At 41.7% G+C, this 21,011-nt stretch overlaps 1 protein-coding gene across 4 annotated transcripts in view; it reads right to left on the reverse strand.

Annotated features, from left to right (window-relative positions):
• Window positions 1-21,011, reverse strand: part of ATRNL1 (attractin like 1) — a 999,362-nt gene that overhangs the window by 764,418 nt on the left and 213,933 nt on the right. For all 4 annotated transcript variants that reach the window (XR_012905692.2, XM_075935409.2, XM_075935410.2 and 1 more), the window contains exons 14-15: window positions 4,649-4,781; window positions 2,787-2,968 (exon numbers count right to left, since the gene is read on the reverse strand). Coding sequence is in view for 3 of the 4 variants with exons in the window: in XM_075935409.2 (XP_075791524.2) it covers window positions 2,787-2,968; window positions 4,649-4,781 (315 nt within the window). In the remaining variant the exon portion in view is untranslated. The remainder of the gene's footprint in view (window positions 1-2,786; window positions 2,969-4,648; window positions 4,782-21,011) is intronic.

Below are 21,011 nucleotides of genomic sequence, written 5' to 3' on the forward strand. Positions count from 1 at the left end.
CCCCTTTTATAAATCCTTCGTTCAGGATGCGTGTTTTGGAAATGTCTGCTCTTCTAAACCTGTTGACTTTCCACCAGCCTTTAGTTTAAAAATTCCTCCATAGTGTCTTAATTTTTCATATCAGCAAACTGGTTTTATTTGTTTTATGTGGGTCCTATCTTCCCATACACACTTCTCCAAATAGGTTCCTCAGGTCCCAATAAACCTAAAATCCTCCTCACAATGCCATCATCTCATCCATACATTGAGACCCCGCATTTCTGCCCATCTAACTGGCCCTGCATATGGAATTGCAAACATTTAAGAAAATGCTATAATGGAGGTCTTGGGTTTAAATTTCTTTTCCATCAGCCTACATGTGCCATTGTGATGGGACATTCCATATTCTTTATGGGAAAATGCATATGAATATGCATAACTGGAATAAGTTTTATGTGAGATGTGTCATGTGACATATAATTGGAAAAGTTCTAATCTACTGAATGTGTTTACCCTATTTGTGTGCATGTAGCATTACTATATTTGAAATTAGAAATATGAAGTATAACCCTGTAGTCATACTGAGTGGCCATTAGTAATATTCAAGGAACTTAATGGCCGAATACTCAGGACAATGATCTGTGAACAGACTTGTTTTTCTGGTAAGCCAGGGAGGAAAGGCTCACTGTGACAAAGCTCCTATTCAAACTTTGTGGGTCCCGTACTTTCAGGTGGTTTGCTTGCCTCACAAACTCACAGCAGCCCTCAGTTTAGGCACCAAATCTAGGTTGCTGTTTGCTGACCTACTCTCATAGCTGGCCAGCATAAGATACAGAGGGAAAGCCCAACTCTACAATCTCACTGGACCCCAAATTGATACAGGGCTGGGTTGACCCATTTTTTCCCCCAGCCAGTCTTTTCCCCAAGTGGAAATGGGAACGTGGGGGGGGGGGGGAAACTGAGCCCACCCTCTACTCTGGGTTCAGCTCAGGGCCCTGTAGTAGCAGCTGCCTAAAAGAATCTTCAACAGCAGCTGTGTTATTCTCACTTGTTCTGGACTAGCCACTGCCAGTTTACCAAGGGAACAAAGATTTACTTAATCTGACATTATACTCTTGTATCCCTCTGGCCTGACCCTGTCACATAACCTATTTTGTTCTGTGCTATCTCTTATGACCCATTAAATCCTGCCCTTCAAACTTAACACAATAATTTCTTGTTTTTTAATAAATGCAGTGCAAATAATTGTTACTGGGGGCAAAGAGAATTGTTACATTGAGAAAGAGGGTGATTTTTTATGAGCTTTCTATGGATGGACTTTCATACAGCATACGCCAGATTTCTCTGGGGTTTAGCTTCCAGAGGAGAGATGGGAATGTGAGTGCTGAAGATAGGTATCCTACTGTGCTGTGTTCAGTTATGGTCTACAGCTTTGGGCATGTGACTGGACCCTGTGTCTGTATTGAAGCAGGCTGGAGAGCTGGGCTCATGACAGGGTTACCCAGGTTGCCCAGGCTGTCGGGGAAAGCAGGCTAAGTGGAGTCTTGGTGCTTCAGGTAACAGTCCCTAGGGGGTCATGACCCATCACAACTTTGACCACTGGCTCCTCCCAAGCACTGCACATAAATCTGTCTAGATGTCTTAAGAGGACTGAAACATTCATATCCGGTAGACAATTCACAGTGAGGATCTCCTGGTCATCACAAAACCAACTATCTCTATTCCTAATAATTGAATTCCCAATTATTACATATCTCTTCCAAATCACTGAAATTCCCTCCCTTGGAACGGTATGCTCAGTGTAAGAAGATGCCATGAAATTAACTAGAAGGAGGGTCCAAACTATGGGATCATTTCCCTCTGCTCCAGCTTGATGTTCCACTTCCCAGAGATTTTCAGCCTCCTAGGGATGGGACTGCTCTGCTGTGTTCCAGCAAATCTTATCTATATAATTCTCTGCTCCTTTGGGTAACCCAGTTCAGCCATTCTGGTCTTTAGTGCCCATGCTCAGTCTCCAAGGGCTGTGATTTTGCATGCACCGAACGCACACACGTCATCTACCCACAAGGCAGATAAACCGTATATGCTGCATTCCATGGAATAAACAGAATACTGCCCCCACCCCCAGCCCCCACTGGCAAAATTCTAGGCATTTTTGCTCTTGCCAGGTTTTTGTTGCTTGTTCTTTATGATTTTTTTTTATTATTATTTTCCTTTGGGAAGTTATTGGTCTAAATTTAGAGAATGATTATTAAGTGCATCTGACTCTCACACTCCTATAAAGCCACCTGCAAAACTCCCCCTTTTGATGCTCCTACTTGATAGCCCCTCTGCTCCCTTACATGCTGGCTTTTTATAACTTCTGTTCTCCCTATGTTAGCTGCACCCACTGAGTTAGCCATTCATGATATAAGGAGGCCTTCCAACATTCAAAAGAACAAAATAATCAACTATTAGACTGAACTGCCAAAACCCTCAGCTGACCATGCATAAAATGGTAGTTTATTCCATTGTAAAGCAATTATCAAACTAACACACAAGCCTTTCCCTCCTTCATCTCATTTCCTGCCCCAGGTGGTCACAAAGAAAAAAGACCTTGCAGCGCATGTCAGTCCCAACTGATCATAACAGGGCCTCTTCCCACAAAATGATCTGCTGAAAATGTTCTCTCTCCTAAATGTAATGAGCTTCAGCTCAGGAACCTTTGCAGATCACAACTTCAGCTATTTGAAGAGAGAGGAAAAGCTGTAACCTGGATATTTAGGGTTTAAAGTCCAAAATAAACAAGTATTTTGAATTCAAATTACCTGAACTGTATACTTCTGTATTTCATCCAGAACAAATTCCACTTCTTTTGAAGTGGTTAATGAGGCAAGATTCCCACTCAAGTTGTAGCAGTATAGTTTGGCATTATCATAGCTTTCACGACTTGAATTTATGCGGAGGCAGGCATCGCCAATGTGACTCCATCCTTCCCCACACAGATGAGCTTTTACAGAAATTACATTAAGATACAAGTTTACAAGGTGTAATAAAATCATGGAAATGCAAATGTAGAGAAGTTGGCTTTTATTATTTTCAAGTCACAGTCCAGTATATACTGCTAATGTTTCTTCATAATTTGAAAATGTAACATTAATAAATAATCTAGAAAATCAAGTTTTATATCATTTTGAATGTCACTGTAGTAAAAGTGTTAATTAACAAGAAAAAATACAACTATATAGCATTTCAGTAAATTATATTCTGAGTTACAGTCTAATAGCATGGCTAGTATAATTGTTCTGATATTTCTAAAAACTGAAATGTAAATAAGCATTCAAGGCTATACTATGCAAATAATATATACAAGTTTGACATTTTGGTATAATGGCCAATAAAGAAAAGTTATTTATTAGTTCCCTAAATAGAAGAACTAGAGGACACCAAATGAAATTAATGGGTAGCAGGTTTAAAACTAATAAAAGAAAGTTCTTCTTCACATAGCATGTAGTCAACCTGTGGAACTCCTTGCCAGAGGAGGCTGTGAAGGCTAGGACTATCATAGAGTTTAAAGAGAAGCTAGATAATTTCATGGAGGTTAGGTCCATAAAAGGCTATTAGCCAGGGGATAAAATGGCGTCCTTGGCGTCTGTTTGTCAGAGGCTGGAGAGGGATGGCAGGAGACAAATCGCTTGATCATTGTCTTCGGTCCAACCTCTCTGGGGCACCTGGTGCTGGCCACTGTCGGCAGACAAGATACTGGGCTAAATAGACCTTTGGTCTGACCCAGTACGGCCATTCTTATGTTCTTATGTCTAAGAAACATGAGTAAATTAGAGTTTATCTAAATCTCTTCCTTAAAAATATGTAGAAAAATGTATTAGAACCACAGAACCACAAATGCTTGTCCTCTTTTTTGTCATTTTTATAATCTTAAAATAAGAAGCAACCTATAACAGCATGATGGCTAGACACATAATGCTAAGTGTCAGTAAAATAAATTTCTGATATTTTAAAATTTTAGAGAAAGATATGTATTATTATTATTATTATTATTATTATTAAAATGTTAACCTTAGTAACATCCATTATTGTTAATAGGTGAGCAACTAATTGACAGAAGTTAATGTATTCTATTAAACTAGTGTCTTTGCAGATTGCTTACATGTAGTTTATGATTACATTAGATTTATTATTTAAAATTATTCAGTGAGCAGTTTCCACAAATGACTTTTGTTTGATAGATTGTTCAGAAGTTGTTTGTTACAAGAACTTGGTATCAAAGCTACATTTGGGGGCAGGGAGGGTGGAAGGGGGGACGGGGAGGAGGACTGTTTGTAAGATTTGATTACACACACAAATCACATTATTGTTTTATATTCCCTGGTTGGGCATGCATAATGTACTGAATCTTTTTTACAGTAAGAATATTGGGTGTTTAGAAAGTCAAAATTCCCTTTCTTGAAATATTGTATATTAGCATCTTAAAATACACTGTTATGAACATTCCTCCCAGTAAACTCAATCCCTAGATTCTCCTGGAAAGGGAGATCATATAGGGGAGTGAACACAAGCAAAACAAATACATTTTTTTCTAATTCAGTAAATATTCATGGTTGTTGATTAGGGAGATTTACCCAGGTTTCAAAACAATTAAAAAGCAGAATATAAATTTTAAAACTTTTACCGGGTAAAGCCTGGCATTCTTGCTGCCGCTGATCCCACTGGCAGTTAAGATTTAGTGAGCAACTTTTACAGCTGGTCAGTTTATTACAGATCTGTTCATTTCTCACATGACATTTGGTGTAGTTTTTGACTGACTGTAAAAAAAAAAACAGACACAAAGAATACCATTTGTTTAACTGCTCACAGATTAGAAATCAGAAGTAACGTGCATAAGACTCCCACCAATCCAGTTACATGTGGGTTAGGCAATCAAATGAATCTGAATTCTAAAGAAGTGGAAAAGGATTCTGGTGTGACTAGCTGGAGCTGACAAATAAAGGACTTCATCTGGCAACTTAAAAAGAGCTAGAGAAAGGAAAGCATACAGGATAGAAAAGAAACATTTGTCAAGTAATTTCTACTTGAATTTTTTTAAAAAAAAACCTATTTTAAGTTTTGAAATACAGATTGCACCTCTGAAAACTGGTACTTTCTGATCCGGCAACATCCATGGTCCAGCAGGAGGGCCAGTCGCCCAGCCAGAGCCAGTGGGGCCAGAGGAGCCCTACAGCAGGGATTGGAGAACTATGGCAATATGCGGCAGCATGGACCTGGGGGGGTCTGAGGAACCTCAGGCGCCTATGGTAGCATGGGGCTGGCAGCTGTAGAAGCCCGGGTGCCCATGACAGCATGAAGCTGGGGGCTGAGGAACCCCAAGCGCCTGTGGAACTATGGGGACAGCAGCCGCAGAAGCCCAGGTGTTCGCAGAAGCATGGAACCTGAGAATCGTGACAGCAGTGTGGGGTCGGGGGCTGGAGAAACTGGGCCACCCATGGCAGTGCAGGGCTGGGGAAACCTGGCTGCATGCAGCAGCATCGGCCAGGGCCAGAGAACCAAGATATCCTGGGGTTAGGGCCAGCAGCAGCAGAGCAGGGCAGAGGATAGAGGGGCCCAGAGACAGGGGTCCCCTGGAAGGGATACCTCCACAGGTGCAGCAAATTCTGCCATTCGGGACCAGTCAGGTCCTGACTGTGCTGGACCAAGGAGGTCCAACCTTTATAAAATTTAAAGAACCTGAAGATTGCCATTTTGGCAAGAGCAAAAGAACAGGACAGGAACAAAGAGAATTTTCTGTGCACTTCAGTGAATGGGAAACAGTAAATTTTTAGCTAAGATGCTTCAGTGACTGAAGTATTGCTTTCTATGTAAGGCATTTTTCTTTTAAAGTATAAATACTTCCATCTCGGTTTATTTAACAAATCATATAGAAAAATGGCATTAACATACACTTATGGTGTCCTCAATTTGTTTAATTACTATACATTAAGGAATTCACAACTTAAGGCAATGTTTTAATAATAAAAAAAACTCATATACACAAACTCCTCAAGTTCGCAACAAATTTCCTTTCAAGTCCAACACAAATGGTCACAATGTGCACACATGTAATTCCTCAGATTCAGACTCAAAAGACACAACCTAACTTCCAGCTCCAAACTCTTAAACTAAACTAAGATATATTTCCTACAAACATAGTAACCCCAGGCTGTAGGTGCAGATAGTGGTGATATTCAGTTCAGTCAAAATACAGGTCAGAAGGGCAAATTTCAAGCATTTAAATTTTTTTGAAATATTCAAGAAGAAGAAGAAAAGCAGGAGATCAGAGCATAGGTGAAGACAACAGGAGGGAAAGGAAAGAAGATTTCCAATTCTTTAACTCCTCCCTTTTTTCTTTTTAATTGCAAAAAGCATAAATTAGATGTACACCAGAAAGCCAAATTCAAGACTCAATTCAAGCACGAATCCACACAATTTAAACAGAGCTCTCTTTCTCAAGATGATCTTAACCTGGACAAATACATCTCATTCCCAATTTACTCCTATATTGGCATGTGTTGTGGTGCAGTTATACTGCTCTGATGGTCCTACAATGATGAATCAGAAAGACCTTCTGCTTTCAACTTGTCTACATGAGAAAAATTCTGAAAAATTAAGTATTTAATATTCATAAACTAAGGCTCATTAAATGTGTACATGGTCTCATTCAGCAATAAAGAGGACATAGTTTAGGGAAGATTAAACTACTGCTAATGAAGACCAATTTAATCCTGAATGACAATACCCACACAAATATCAGATGGGTAGTGTCAGCTGACGGTCAGGGCAGTGTGTGTGTGTATGTTTCCGAGAAAAGGTTTAACGTCCGTGTCTTTACTGCTAGGACCGGGGTCCCATCGCAGAGGGTGGCCAGCAGGCCAACAGACGCCCCGTTATATAGGAAGAGCTTATTACACCTTAGATTTTAGCTGCTAGAACACAGGGGTTCCTTCGCAGCGGGCAGCCTAGGAAAGGCTGAAAAGGTGCCCCAACGGATCTTGTCACCTGAGAGTGACACAGATCCAAACACCCAAGCTCTCCCTATGTCTGTCCCTTTATGACCGGCTGAAGTTCTTTTAAATTGTGCTTGGTTCTATTACAGCAACTGAAGGAGTCAGGTTAAAACTTAAACAGTTACAGGTTTATTTGAGGAAGCTTATAATCATATGGTTGCAATGGCTATTGTTCTATTTCTTAACTACTAGCAAAATATAGATCTTAAAAATGGTTACAAAGAAGATAAAGATAGAAAAATAGAAATAATCATAGAATCATAGAATAATAGAATAATAGGACTGGAAGGTACCTCGAGAGGTCATCGAGTCCAGCCCCCCGCCCTCAAGGCAGGACCAAGCTCCGTCTACACCATCCCTGACAGATGTCTATCCAACCTGTTCTTAAATATCTCCAGAGAGGGAGATTCCACCACCTCCCTTGGCAATTTATTCCAATATTTGACCACCCTGACAGTTAGGAATTTTTTCCTAATGTCCAATCTAAACCTCCCCTGCTGCACTTTAAGCCCATTACTCCTTGTCCTGTCCTCAGAAACCAAGAGGAACAAATTTTCTCCTTCCTCCTTGTGACACCCTTTTAGATATTTGAAAACCGCTATCATGTCCCCCCTTAATCTTCTTTTTTCCAAACTAAACAAGCCCAGTTCATGAAGCCTGGCTTCATAGGTCATGTTCTCTAAACCTTTAATCATTCTTGTCGCTCTTCTCTGTACCCTTTCCAATTTCTCCACATCTTTCTTGAAATGTGGCGCCCAGAACTGGACACAGTACTCCAGCTGAGGCCTAACGAGCGCAGAGTAGAGTGGCAGAATGACTTCACGAGTTTTGCTTACAACACACCTGTTGATACAACAACACACCTGTTGATACAATGGTACCAAGTAACAGCTTACTCTTTCTATGTGTACACTTAAGACAGAGGACCACATCCAGGTACAATTTTTACCCCCTTCTGTGCCTCTCGACTCCAGCATGTCAGGCCAGGGCCGGTCCCTCAATTCCTAGGAAATATGAAAATATGAGGTGGGCGTCCCCATAGAACCTCGGGAGGTCAAACACCTAACCCGACCAGCAGGTAGAGGGTGGAATGACACTCAAAGTGAGTGTGTGCTGGACCTATCTTATATACCCATGGGGTCACGTATTTCTCTTTCTTGTCTGTCATGCCAAATGGGGCTGGTCTGTCTTTTGAGAGACCAGTTCTTACAAGGGAGTTGTGAACTTAATTTACACTTGTAAGAGAGAATTGAGATGATTAAATAGGAAGTACTGGACATTCTTTTCTCAGTGGGAAATTCCTCTCCCAGGGACTGTGTGTGTGTTCGAATCAACATAGGTGCCAGCCGGGGGCAGTTCTCGCAGCCTCAAGGCCAGCTTATTGACTTAATCGCTCTCTATCCACATATCTGTTTTTTTCAGCTTCTCAGGATCAGATGAGCCAGCATAGACTATGCTGATTTTACTGCTCCTTCTCTGCCCTGTATGCTTCAGAGAGGCAAATAAGATGGATGATATGGGGGTTAGTCTGTCTGGCTACAGGTAGCCATGTTAGTCTGAATCTGCAAAAGCGGCGAGGAGTCCTGTGGCACCTTATAAACTAACCAATGTGTTGGAGCATAAGCTTTCGTGTGCAAAGACCCACTTCATCAGATTCATATAGTGGAAATTTCCAGAGGCAGGTATAAATATGCAGGCCAGAATCAGGCTGGAGATGACGAGGTGGACCCAATCAGGGAGGATGAGTAGCTGAACTGGAGGTGTGAATTCCAAGAGAGAAGCTGCTTTTGTAGTTAGCTAGCCATTCACAGTCTTTGTTTAATCCTGAGTTGATTGTGTCAAACTTGAAGATGAACTGTAGCTCAGCAGTTTCTCTTTGAAGTCTGGTCTTGAAGTTTTTTTGCTGCAGGATGGCTACCTTTAGATCTGCAATTGCGTGTCCAGGGAGATTGAAGTGTTCCCCTACAGGTTTTTGTATGTTGCCATTCCTAATATCTGATTTGTGTCCATTGATTCTTTTACGTAGGGACTGTCCAGTTTGGCCGATGTATATAGCAATGGGGCATTGTTGGCACATGATGGCATATATTACGTTAGTAGATGTGCAGGAGAATGAACCAGTGACAGTATGACTGATCTGGTTAGGTCCTGTGATGTTGCTGCTGGTGTATATATGTGGGCAGAGTTGGCACCGAGAGTTGTTGAATGGATTGGTTCCTGAGTTAGAGTTATTATGGTGCGGTGTATAGTTGCTGGTGAGAATATGCTTCAGGTTGGCGGGTTGTCTGTGGGCAAGGACTGGCCTGCCTCCCAAGGCCTGTGAAAGCAGGAGATCATTGTCCAGGATGGGTTGTAGATCACTAATGATGCGTTGGAGAGGTTTTAGCTGAGGACTATAGGTGATGGCCAGTGATGTTCTGTTGGTTTCTTTCTTGGGCTTGTCCCGTAGCAGGAGGCTTCTGGGTACACGTCTGGCTCTGTCAATCTGTCTCCTTACTTCCTTGTGTGGGTATTGTAGTTTACAGAATGCTTGTTGAAGATCTTGTAGGTGTAGGCTTCTGTCTGAGGGGTTGGAGCATATGTGGTTGTACCTCAGTGCTTGGCTGTAAACAATGGATCATGTGGTGTGTCCGGGATGGAAGCTGGAGGCATGCAGGTAAGCATAGTGGTCAGTAGGCTTTCAGTATAGGGTGGTATTTATGTGACCATCACTTATTTGCACTGTGGTGTCCAGGAAATACCCACACAGGAGCTTAATAGACTTGAATATATGCACACAACTTTAGACCTTCAGTTGATTTGCATTAACCTTTCTGATGGTCACAATGTGGACATGGCCTAAGATAAAATGATAATTTTACTCAAGTGTTCCCTGATACTTTTCTGTTCTTATGATTTGAAAATGAAACTACAGAGATTATATAAATCCAAATACTTTGTCATTTAAGGCAACCATTCCAGACATGCACAAAGGGTTATGCATATCTAGCAAACACCTGTTCCATTTAGATTTAATTTCTTTTGTAACTACCATGCTTACCAACCAGGAGCAGACTTTCGTTACCAGGTACCTTGTATACAGCCTATGTTGAGGAATGGACAAGTCAGTAAGCCAGTGACACTATTCTACTTCATCAATAGGCTCACTACTTGAGTGACAGCAGGTATAGTCATTTTCCCTTCTGCCCCAACTTACCATCAGATTTCTTTACCCTTCTCAGTAACAAGGTAAAAGATCAGTTTTGTAGAAATTACACAAATAAGTAAACACTAAGACTCTCTGTTTTCACATTGCAGAAACATGTGGTGAAGTAATATCTTTTACTAGAACAGCTTCTGTTGGTGAAAGAGAAAAGCTACCAAGTTTGTGCAGAGCTCTTCTTCTGGTCTAGGCATCTTTTACAAGGAGTATGCAATCGTTAAAAAATAAATCTGAATCAATTTAGTTAGGCATTGCATTTGTCAAATCCATTTCACCTATAGAATATACAGGTATAGGATTCAAAGTCTATGTAATATACATTTCTTGCCATTTCACAAAACAAAATAACAGTACTACTATTAACAAAAGTCCCTACTCTCAGTCAAATATAGACAGGCTTAGTGCAACAATATGAAAAAGAACAAATTCCATACACAAAGAGCCCACATACTCAACAACAGATTAAAAAAAAAGTTGGATTTGCTTCCTGCAGTACTGGCTTTATGACTATTCTGGGTCATAAAGCCATTTACGCTGTAGAACTAGAGAAAAAGAATCATAGGCATTGGGTATATTTACATAGGGATAAAAAACCCAGCCGCAGCCGGTCCAGGTCAGCGACTCTGTCTCATGGAGTTTGGGCAGTAGTAATAAAAATGGCTGTACAGACATTTGAGCTCAGGATGGAGATCTTCCACTCTTACAAGCTACCATTGTCCAGTCTCTACCCTAAACCTGAATATCTACACAGAAGTTTTTAAACAGTAGAGCTGGAGCCCCTGAATGCTGAGTTAGCTGACCCAGAGCAGCCATGGATTTTTATCACTGTGTAGAAATAATCATTCAGACCTCCTCATTAGCTCACCTTGCAACTGCTAGCAAGGCATGTAACTTCATTGTGGAGCACAGGATCTGGTCCAAGAAGTGAATATAGATGGATCACTTGGTGCTGTGATGCCAATTTTTTAAAAGGGCTCCAGAGATGATCCCAGAAATTACAGGCCAGTTAGCCTGACTTCAGTACTGGGCAAGTTGATGGAAACTATAGCAAAGAACAATATTGTCAGAAATATAGATTAATGTAATTTTTGGGGGAAGAATTAACATGGTATTTGTAATTTTGTAAAGGGAAATTATGCCTCATCAATCTGCTAGAATTGTTTGAGGGAAGTCAACAAACGTGTCAACTTCAACCACAAAAGGGGATTCAGTGGCTATAGTGTACTTAGATTTCCAGAAAGCCTTTGACAATATCCCTCACCAAAGGCTCATAAGCAAAATAAGCTATCATAAAATAAGGGAAACGTCCTCTCATTGATTGGTAACTGGCTATAAAATAGAAAACAAACGGTAGGTATAAATGGTCAGTTTTCAGAATGGAGAGAGGTAACTAGTGGTATCCCCAGGGGTCAGGTCTGGAACCTATCCTAGTCAACATATTCACAAGCAATCTGTAAAAAGGAGCCAAGGGTGAGGTGGGAAATTACTCTATAAAACTTAAGACCCGGGCAGACTGCAAAGAAGTACAATTCAGTGACTGGGCAACAAAATGGCAGATGAAAATTAATGTCGATAAATGCAAAGTAATGCTCATTGGAAAACATAATCCCTATTATGCACATAAAATGGTGGGGTCTAAGTTAGGGTATGTCTACACTACAAAGTTAGTTCATACTAACAGACGTTAGTTCGAACTAACTTTCATAGGCGCTACACTAGCGCTCCGTTAGTTCAAATTTAATTCGAACTAACGGAGCGCTTAGTTCGAACTAGGAAAACCTCATTTTACGAGGATTAAGCCTAGTTCGAACTAGCTAGGTCGAATTAAGGGGTGTGTAGCCCCTTAATTCGAACTAGTGGGAGGCTAGCCCTCCCCAGGTTTCCCTGGTGGCCACTCTGGCCAACACCAGAGAAACTCTTCTGCCCCCCTCCCGGCCCCGGACATCTTAAAGGAGCACGGGCTAGCTACGGTGCCCGTGCCAGGTGCAAGCCTGCCAGCACCCAGTCAGCAGACCCTGCACCTGGCACGGATCGAGCCACCCACCCGATGCCCCCCAGCCCTCCCCCTCTTCCCGGGACCAGGCTGGCAGCTCCCGGGAGCTTGCCCGGGACCGCAAGAGGCGGGCACCCGCCTGGGCTAGTGCAGACATCGTGGACCTCGTCCACGATCTCCGCACTAGGCACAGGAAAGTGGCCGGCTAGGGCAGGAGAGCTGCCAGCCTGGCCACCCAGGAGCAGGTGTGCAAGAGAATCAAGGGGGTCCAGTGAGACCCCCGACCCTGAGCTTACAATGGCCATCCTGGGTCAGACCAAGCCATTTGTCTCGTGCCATCCCTCTCCAGCCTTCCACAAGCCTTGGGCAGGGACACCACTCCTACCCCCTGGCTAATACCACTCCATGGACCCAGCCTCCATCACTTTATCTCACTTCCCTTTAAACTCTGTTCCAGTTCTAGCCTTCACAGCCTCCTGCAGCAAAGAGTTCCACAGGTTGACTCTTTGCTTTGTGAAGAACAACTTTCTGTTACTAGTTTGAAGCCTGCTACCCATTCCTTTCCTTTGGTGTCCTCTTGTCCTTCTTTATGGGAACTAATGAAGAACTTTACTGTATGCACCCTCTCCACCCCACTCATGCTTTTAGAGACCTCTATCCTGTCTGCCCTCCGTCTCCTCTTTTCTAAGCTGAAAAGTCCCAGTCTCTTTAGCCTCTCTTCATATGGGACCTGTTCCCAACCCCTGATCATTATAGTTGCCCTCTCCTCTCCCAGCCTCTCTCTTCCCCTCTTCCACCTCCTTTTCCCAGTCTCCCCCAGTTTTGTTCAATAAAGACAGATTCCATTTTGGAAGACACGTTATCTTTATTTTGTACATCAAGAAGAGGGGCTAGGGAAGGGTAAGTGGAAGGAGGTGAGGGAGGAATGGGGCACGAGCCCCCGATGGGGAGGACTGGGCTGGCTCTGCGGGCTTCTGGGGGTGGAAGCTCTCCTGCATCCCCCCAATTGCCCCTTCTCCCCAGATGGCAGCCTGCGGCAAGTGCAGCCGGGCTGATGGCCGAGTGATGTGATGTGCCCAGTGTGGGTAGTCCGGGCAATCCAAGCCAGGACTGCTTTGCAAGCGGGGCACCCCTGAGAACTGTCTGTCCGGGGTGGGGGTCGAGACCCTTTAAGCACAGCCCTCGGATAGCCTCAGACAGCATCTCCACGCTCTAAGTCCTCCTCTGATGCCCTGCCGGCACTGCTTCCGGCCATCCTTAATCCCAGTTCAGGGTCCACTTAATGTGGACATGCTAGTTCGAATTAGCAAAACGCTAATTCGAACTAGTTTTTTAGTCAGGATGCATTAGTTCAAATTAGCTTAGAAAATTCCATGAAAAATGGAAAGTAGGACAAATTACAAAGGATGAATATAGGCAAACAGCACAGGAAAACGGGCAAGGATTAAAAAGGCAAAGGCATAGAATGAGCTCAAACTAACTACGGGAATAAAGAGGAGAGGGTAGGCCCAGTGGTCAGTGAGGAGGGAGAAACAGTAACAGGAAACTTGGAAATGGCAGAGATGCTCAATGACTTCTTTGTTTCGGTCTTCACTGAGAAGTCTGAAGGAATGCCTAACATAGTGAATGCTAGTAGTTTTAGAAGGTAAAATAAAAAAGAACAAGTTAAAAATCATCTAGAAAAGTTAGATGCCTGCAAGTCACCAGGGCCTGATGAAGTGCATCCTAGAATACTCAAGGAGCTGATAGAGGACATATCTGAGCCTCTAGCTATCATCTTTGGAAAATCATGGGAGACAGGAGAGATTCCACAGGACTGGAAAAGGGCAAATATAGCACCCATCTATAAAAAGGGAAATATGAACAACCCAGGAAACTACAGACCAGTTAGTTTAACTTCTGTGCCAGGGAAGATAACGGAGCAAGTAATTAAAGAAATCATCTGTAAACACTTGGAAAGTGGCAAGGTGATAGGGAACGGCCAGCATGGATTTGTAAAGAACAAATTATGTCAAACCAATCTGATAGCTTTCTTTAATAGGATAACGAGTCTTGTGGATAAGGGAGAAGTGGTGGATGTGGTATATCTAGACTTTAGTAAGGCGTTTGATACGGTCTCGCATGATATTCTTATCAATAAACTAGGTAAATACAACTTAGATGGGGCTACTATAAGGTGGATGCATAACTTGCTGGATAACCATACTCAGAAAGTAGTTATTAATGGTTCACAATCCTGTTCAATATCTTCGTCAACAATTTAGATATTGATATAGAAAGTATGCTTATTAAGTGTGCAGATGATACCAAGCTGGGAGGAATTGCGACTAATCTGCAGGAGAGGGTCATAATTCAAAATGACCTGGACAAATTGGAGAAATGGTCTGAGGTAAACAGGATGAAGTTTAATAAAGTCAAATGCAAAATGCTCCACTTAGGAAGGAACAATCAGTTTCATACATACAGAATGGGAAGCGACTGTCTGGGAAGGAGTACGGCAGAAAGGGATCTAGGGGTTATAGTGGACCACAAGTTGAATATGAGTCAGCAGTGTGATGTCGTTGCAAAGAAAGCAAACATGATTCTGAGATGCATTAACAGGTGTGTTGTGAGCAAGACATGAGAAGTCATTCTTCCACTCTACTCTGCGCTGGTTAGGCCTCAATTGGAGTATTGTGTTCAGTTCTGGGCACCGCATTTCAAGAAAGATGTGGAGAAATTGGAGAGGGTCCAGAGAAGAGCAACGAGAATGATTAAAGGTCTAGAGAACATGACCTATGAGGGAAGGCTGAAGGAAATGGGTTTGTTTAGTTTAGAAAAGAGAAGATTGAGGGGGAACGTGACAGCCGTTTTCAGATATCTAAAAGGGTGTCATAAGGAAGAGGGAGAAAACTTGTTCATCTTGGCCTCTGGGGTTAGAACAAGAAGCAATGGGCTTAAACTGCAGCAAGGGAGGTTTAGGTTGGACATTAGGAAAAAGTTCCTAACTGTCAGGGTAATCAAACACTGGAATAAATTGCCCAGGGAGGTTGTGGAATCTCCATCTGTGGAGGTATTTAAGAGTAGGTTAGATAAATGTCTATCAGGGATGGTCTAGACAGTATTTGGTCCTGCCATGAGGGCAGGGGACTGGACTCAATGACCTCTCGAGGTCCTTTCCAGTCCTAGTATTCTGTGATTCTATGATTCTATTCAGGATGGATAGGGCCAGTTTCCTTAGTCTCTGTTTGCCAGACGATGGGAATGAGTGACAGCAAATGGATCACTTGATGTTTACCTGTTCTGTTCATTTCCTCTGGAGTTCATGGCACTGGTCACTGTCACAAGACAGGATACTGGGCTAAACAGACTTTTGGTCCAACCCAGTATAGCCAGTCTTATGTTTTTATGTAAAATTTACACTAAACAATCTGTTCTTCTTTATATTTAGCTGTGACACTTTGAATACCTTCCCCAGACCTGAAGAAGAGCTCTGTGTAACTCAAAAGCTTGTCTCTTTCTCCAACAGAATTTGCTCCAATAAAATATATTATCTCACTCACTTTATCTTTCTTACACAAGTTTTTCAGGTGCCACAAACATTGGTAAGGGTGAGAAACAGCATGTGTGATATTGTTGTGACTATAGTTGACAAATAATATTACAATACACATATACAACCAGAAAATGTTAACAACACTGTAAGAAGCGTATAATTAAAAAAAGCCTTTTGGAAACAGGATTTAGGTATTTTTCTTCCTTTATTCATGACCTCAGTGTGCTACAAACATCCTGTACAAGGAATTAATTTAATACCCATCAGCAAAAACAACTTTTATACTATTTATACCCTTTTAAAAATCAGTAAAAACTCTAAAATACTAGGCATTTTCATTTGTAATATGGGATACTTTTTAACCAAAACCACTAATATGAGAGCAAGGCCCCTTTTACTTTATGTCTCACAGCCAGAGGTAAACTAAAAAGGCTGTTGGAATAGCTCAGATGTATTAAGCAGCAAAGAAATTCATGTCATTAACTGAAATAGAAAGACAATCCCTTGAGATGGCTTTTTCAGAAAAAAGTCTGAGCTGAATCATCCATCAATGGCAGGTAGCTTAATAACAAACTTAAACTGAGGCCTTCAAACATCATCTCAGTCTTCTCTGGACAGAGTCACTGCCAGCTAATTCTCAATTTCATCCTAGGCAGTGGGTAGTTAATTTCATTGTTCCAGTAGGGTCAGATGTATCGAAGACAGTAGGGTCAGATGTATCTACACAGCAAGGCTTAACTCGAAATAAGCTATGCAAATTGAGCTACGTCAATTGCATAGCTTTATTTTGAAATTGGGAGCATCTACAGAGCAGTTATTTTGAAATAGAGCACTCTTCCTTCAACTTCCCTTACTCCTCATACAATGAGGGTTACAGGAGTCAGAGTAAGAAGTCCTTTGGCTTGATAGTATTTTGACATTATTTCGAAATAACTGCCTGCTGTGTAGATGCGGGCTAAGTTATTTTGAAATAATGTTGCTGTGTAGACGTACCATAGAGATCGATGTCACCAGTATACTGATACTGCAGGTTAAGTCTCCTGACTAACCCTCCAAGAAGCCAGGTATACACACTGAATAGTATTATAATAAGACATATGTAGCACGTATTTTCATGATTGAGTTTTTTAATGTGTAGTGGTGTACTGATATAATATAAAATGTGAAAAAATTAGATGCAACATTAGGCTAATGCTGTATGTTAGTGCAGCACTAGTGATGTTATTGCATCAACATCCTGATCACTAAGGAAAACAAACCACTTGTAAATTGCTAGGTACTAAAGCAGTGCAATTGTTAAAATCAGATTTCAATTATATATAGCAGTGTTTTCCAAAAGGTGTTCCGTGGGTTAAATAAGGGTTCTGTGACAAAAGTTCCATTACAATAACATTTTATTGTTTTTTAAAAGTAATAATTAATATTTAAGCATTTATGAATTTTATTGAAAATAATTTTCATTTGTGTTTTCCACGATAAGTCTCCCTGGGTAATGCCAACTTAGCTAGAGTGTGGGGACGATGAAGTCACTACTCAGCGCTGCGTGCGTCCGTGGTGCGAACACCTGTTATAGACGACCGTAAATCCTTGTACTCACTCTCAGGGAGTGTGGATCACATGGGTGACTAAATACGAACATACTAATGTTGCACTGGACAAAGTCAAAGCTTCAGCTATTAAACCAGTTGCTTGTATGGGAGTGCGCAAGAAGTGCTCTCGCGAATACTTTACTTCAGTATAGTTGCGTGATTTCTCGTATTTAAAAATTTAACAGTGACAAATATAAAATGACTAGGATAGATTAATCTATGTGCAATTAAACTAAATGTTGATCTCATGACCTTGTTTACCATTTGTTTATTATTATCCTTACTTATTTTGCTCTATTTTTTCAGCTCCATATACAGTAAAACTCCATTAGTCCGGCATCCAATGCTCCTGGACTCCTGATGGTCTGGCACCATCAGGAACCCGGAACTGCTGGGGCAGCCGGACAGGCTTCCCCCATTCAGCTGCTGCTGAAACTGACCAGCAGCTGATCGGGGATGCCTGGGGCAGAGCAGCTGGGGTGCTGCCGGGTTGGTCCCGCAGCGCCGAGAGGCGGCGCTACGGGACCAACCAGGCAGTACCCCAGCTGCTCTGTCCCAGGCGTCCCCAAGAGCAGCTGGAGTGCTGCTGGGTTGGTGCCATAGCGCCGCCCCTCGGCGCTGCGGGACCAACCCGGAAGCATCCCAGCCGCTCTATTGCAGGCATCCCCGATTCAGCTGCTGCTGAAACTGACCAGCAGTGGCTGAATCAGGGACGCCTGGGGCAGAGCCGGACTATGGTAAGGGGGGGCTATGAGGGATCTGGGGTGGCATCTCCTCCCAACCCACTCCAGACCCTTCATAGCCCCCTGTTCTGATAGTCTGACATATCTGATAATCCAGCACCCCCTGGATCCTAAAGGTGCCGGATAATCAGAAGGTTACTGTATAAGACTGTTATTAGGGGTTCTGTAAAATTATTTCAAGTTTAAAAGTGCTCCATGGCCAAATAAAATTGAGAAACACTGATATATACAATCGGTTTAATTAATGTCGGAGAGAACTAACAATGGTTTCGGGGTTTTTTTGTGCTCTTTCTGAACCAAGTACCCATTAGTGAATACACTTGAAAGGTATCTCTTATTCTTCTGTTCCATAGCAGAGGCTACCGTGAAACAAATATGAGGGATATAGATAAATTGATCTTGAAGTAGGGATCTATGTAGCTGCATGCTACACAGTGATGATAAATGCAGCACAGTGACAGAATGTCTACATGTACAGTATGCACCCAAACTCCATAGAATCCCTGATATCAATTTGTATTTGGTTTGGCTTAATCACCATACATATTGACAAAACTGCCTGAGTCACACATTACAATGAATTTTTAATTACAAGTAAGCACCATCTGTTCTTACAAAGTGCCACCCCTCTCTCTTCCCATATTCCTTGTTAACACATCATTATCACAATATCAAAATCCCAAAGCACTTAGGCTGTTTTAGAAAATGAATTCTTCTGGTAGTAACATTACACGTTAACACAATTTTAGGGTGTTTGTACCACTATTTTTTAATAGTAGCATCTATTGAACACAGAAAACCCATGGCTATTTAATAATGTAAGGAAATTCTAACTCTAGTGACTATTCTATTCTAATGTATTCTATTGCATTCCACAATTCCCAACTCCTATTTCCCTTAAATCCAATTTACACATTGCTTTCCTGAAAATCTCATTAGCTCAATGTAAATCTAAATCCAATATGTAATTCATATGAAACCCAGTATTAAGTTATAATCTGAGCTAACAAAACCAATGAAATTTAGATTTACGACAGCACATCTGTTACTCAAAGTTCACATACTGCTGTGGGACATTTGTAATATTTATGCATAAGAGTATGTGCAAACCATCTTACATTTTCATTTTCTTACTTACGTCTGATTTAGCTTCATTCTTGGATTCCATTCCTATTATTGATAAACACATGGGCAGACTTCTGCACCCACATTGTTTATCCACTGTAAGATCAGGGCCCTAATTCTATTTTATCTGAGAATTTCAGAAATTAGCAATAGAAAAGGCCTATTAAATCACCTATTTCATTCTCTTTTTACTTTCTGAATTTTCTGGATAATATATTGATTGGTTTATCTAGTATACTTCTAAATTATTCAAACAGGGCTTCCAGGATTTGCTTGGGTGACCACAGTTTTCTTCACTTTAATATATCCATTCAGCCAAATTTTTCCCTGCTCACTTTGACAATTCTAAGCCTATCTATATTTTTTCCAAGACATTTTAAATAAACAATATTTTCCCATCCTTGATGTCCCTGATGTTTAACTAAGTAGATGATTCTCTTTTCCTCCAGATCACTATTAAAGGTGTTATTTCTAGCAAGGGTTACACTTATCACTGAAGCAAGCACCAATTATCCCTGTTCCTTAACCTGATATGCTGCTCCTTATCATCACTCCTCCTCCACGGCATACACTAGTCTTCAGTCCAAGCAAGAGTGCTCAAAACCAATCTGCAGCCTCTAATCTGGGTGTTCTGTCACTTAAAGTCTGGGTCACACTTCTCTTATGCTCCAGGAATGTAGCTTTCCCATGTGAAAATTCTGGGTGTATGGCTGGTCATCCCATGTTTCTACCATAGTGAAGTTCCATCACTCTGTGCTTGTGGTCCTTATACTACCATGAAAAATACCATCAACTCAGCTGATGCCTTCCTGGCCACATGGTCTCATTCTGTTACTGCTGTTGAGCATCTGCTTATAAATACAAACAGTTCCCTCTCTCACCTCTTGAAACACGATCACAGTTTCTTGAGAACAGTTCCTGTAGAAGTTGTTCAACAAAACATTGCCTTGATAAAAACCAGTTTCTGTACATAACAGCACATCACCACACCAACCTGGGTTCTGCCAGGAAGTAAATTTTCCAGGTTTATATAATTTCCTCCCATAATCCCCTACAGTGGAAAGACTAGTCTCTCCAGAACACCTTGTGACTGTAAGAGTGACACAGTGAGCTTTGACACTGAGAATCATGGGATCCATACCCAGGTAGCTTTACTTTTTCTCATGGTTACGTACAGTAATCTTGCAGACAAGGCGCATGAAAGCAGTGTGCTGATATTCACAACGTATTTGCATTGTGTTAGGTGGGGCACTAACTCATTGATTAACATGCAATTGCATGCCCAAGGTTAGCATATAGAGAAGACCTCGCCTGAGAAAAAAATATCACAATGTGCCCACATTGATGTTGAATGTATAACCGTGTACACAGTTAACATATGAGCCTGGGTTCATTGATTAACATTCATGGTAATACACAAGCTCCCATTACGTACAGGGAGCTGGCTTAAAAGATGGCTTCCCGTGTGCATCAGCTCCTTGGGAACCGAATGCCAACCCACATATAACTGTGTAACTGCTGGAATTTTCAACAGTTACACGATCACTTAATTAAACACATTTTAACATCCCTAATTTCAATCAGCTCTTGGTAAACTGAAGATACCTAACTTGTCTACGGCAAGATCCACACACAGTATGTGGGAAAGTTGGCTTAAGGTACATAATTCCAGCCTATGTAAACAATGTAGATGAGTCAACGTACCATAAGCTGAACTTCAGTGCTATCCTCAGAGCAGGAGCTCAAGGGGAAAAACACTCCCATCAACTTTCCCTGCTCCTTGCAAGAAATCGGAGTACCACAGCCCT

This window comes from Pelodiscus sinensis, chromosome 8 (assembly GCF_052426305.1).
Source record: "Pelodiscus sinensis isolate ZL-2025 chromosome 8, ASM5242630v1, whole genome shotgun sequence".
In the NCBI taxonomy this organism is placed as follows: domain Eukaryota; kingdom Metazoa; phylum Chordata; order Testudines; family Trionychidae; genus Pelodiscus; species Pelodiscus sinensis.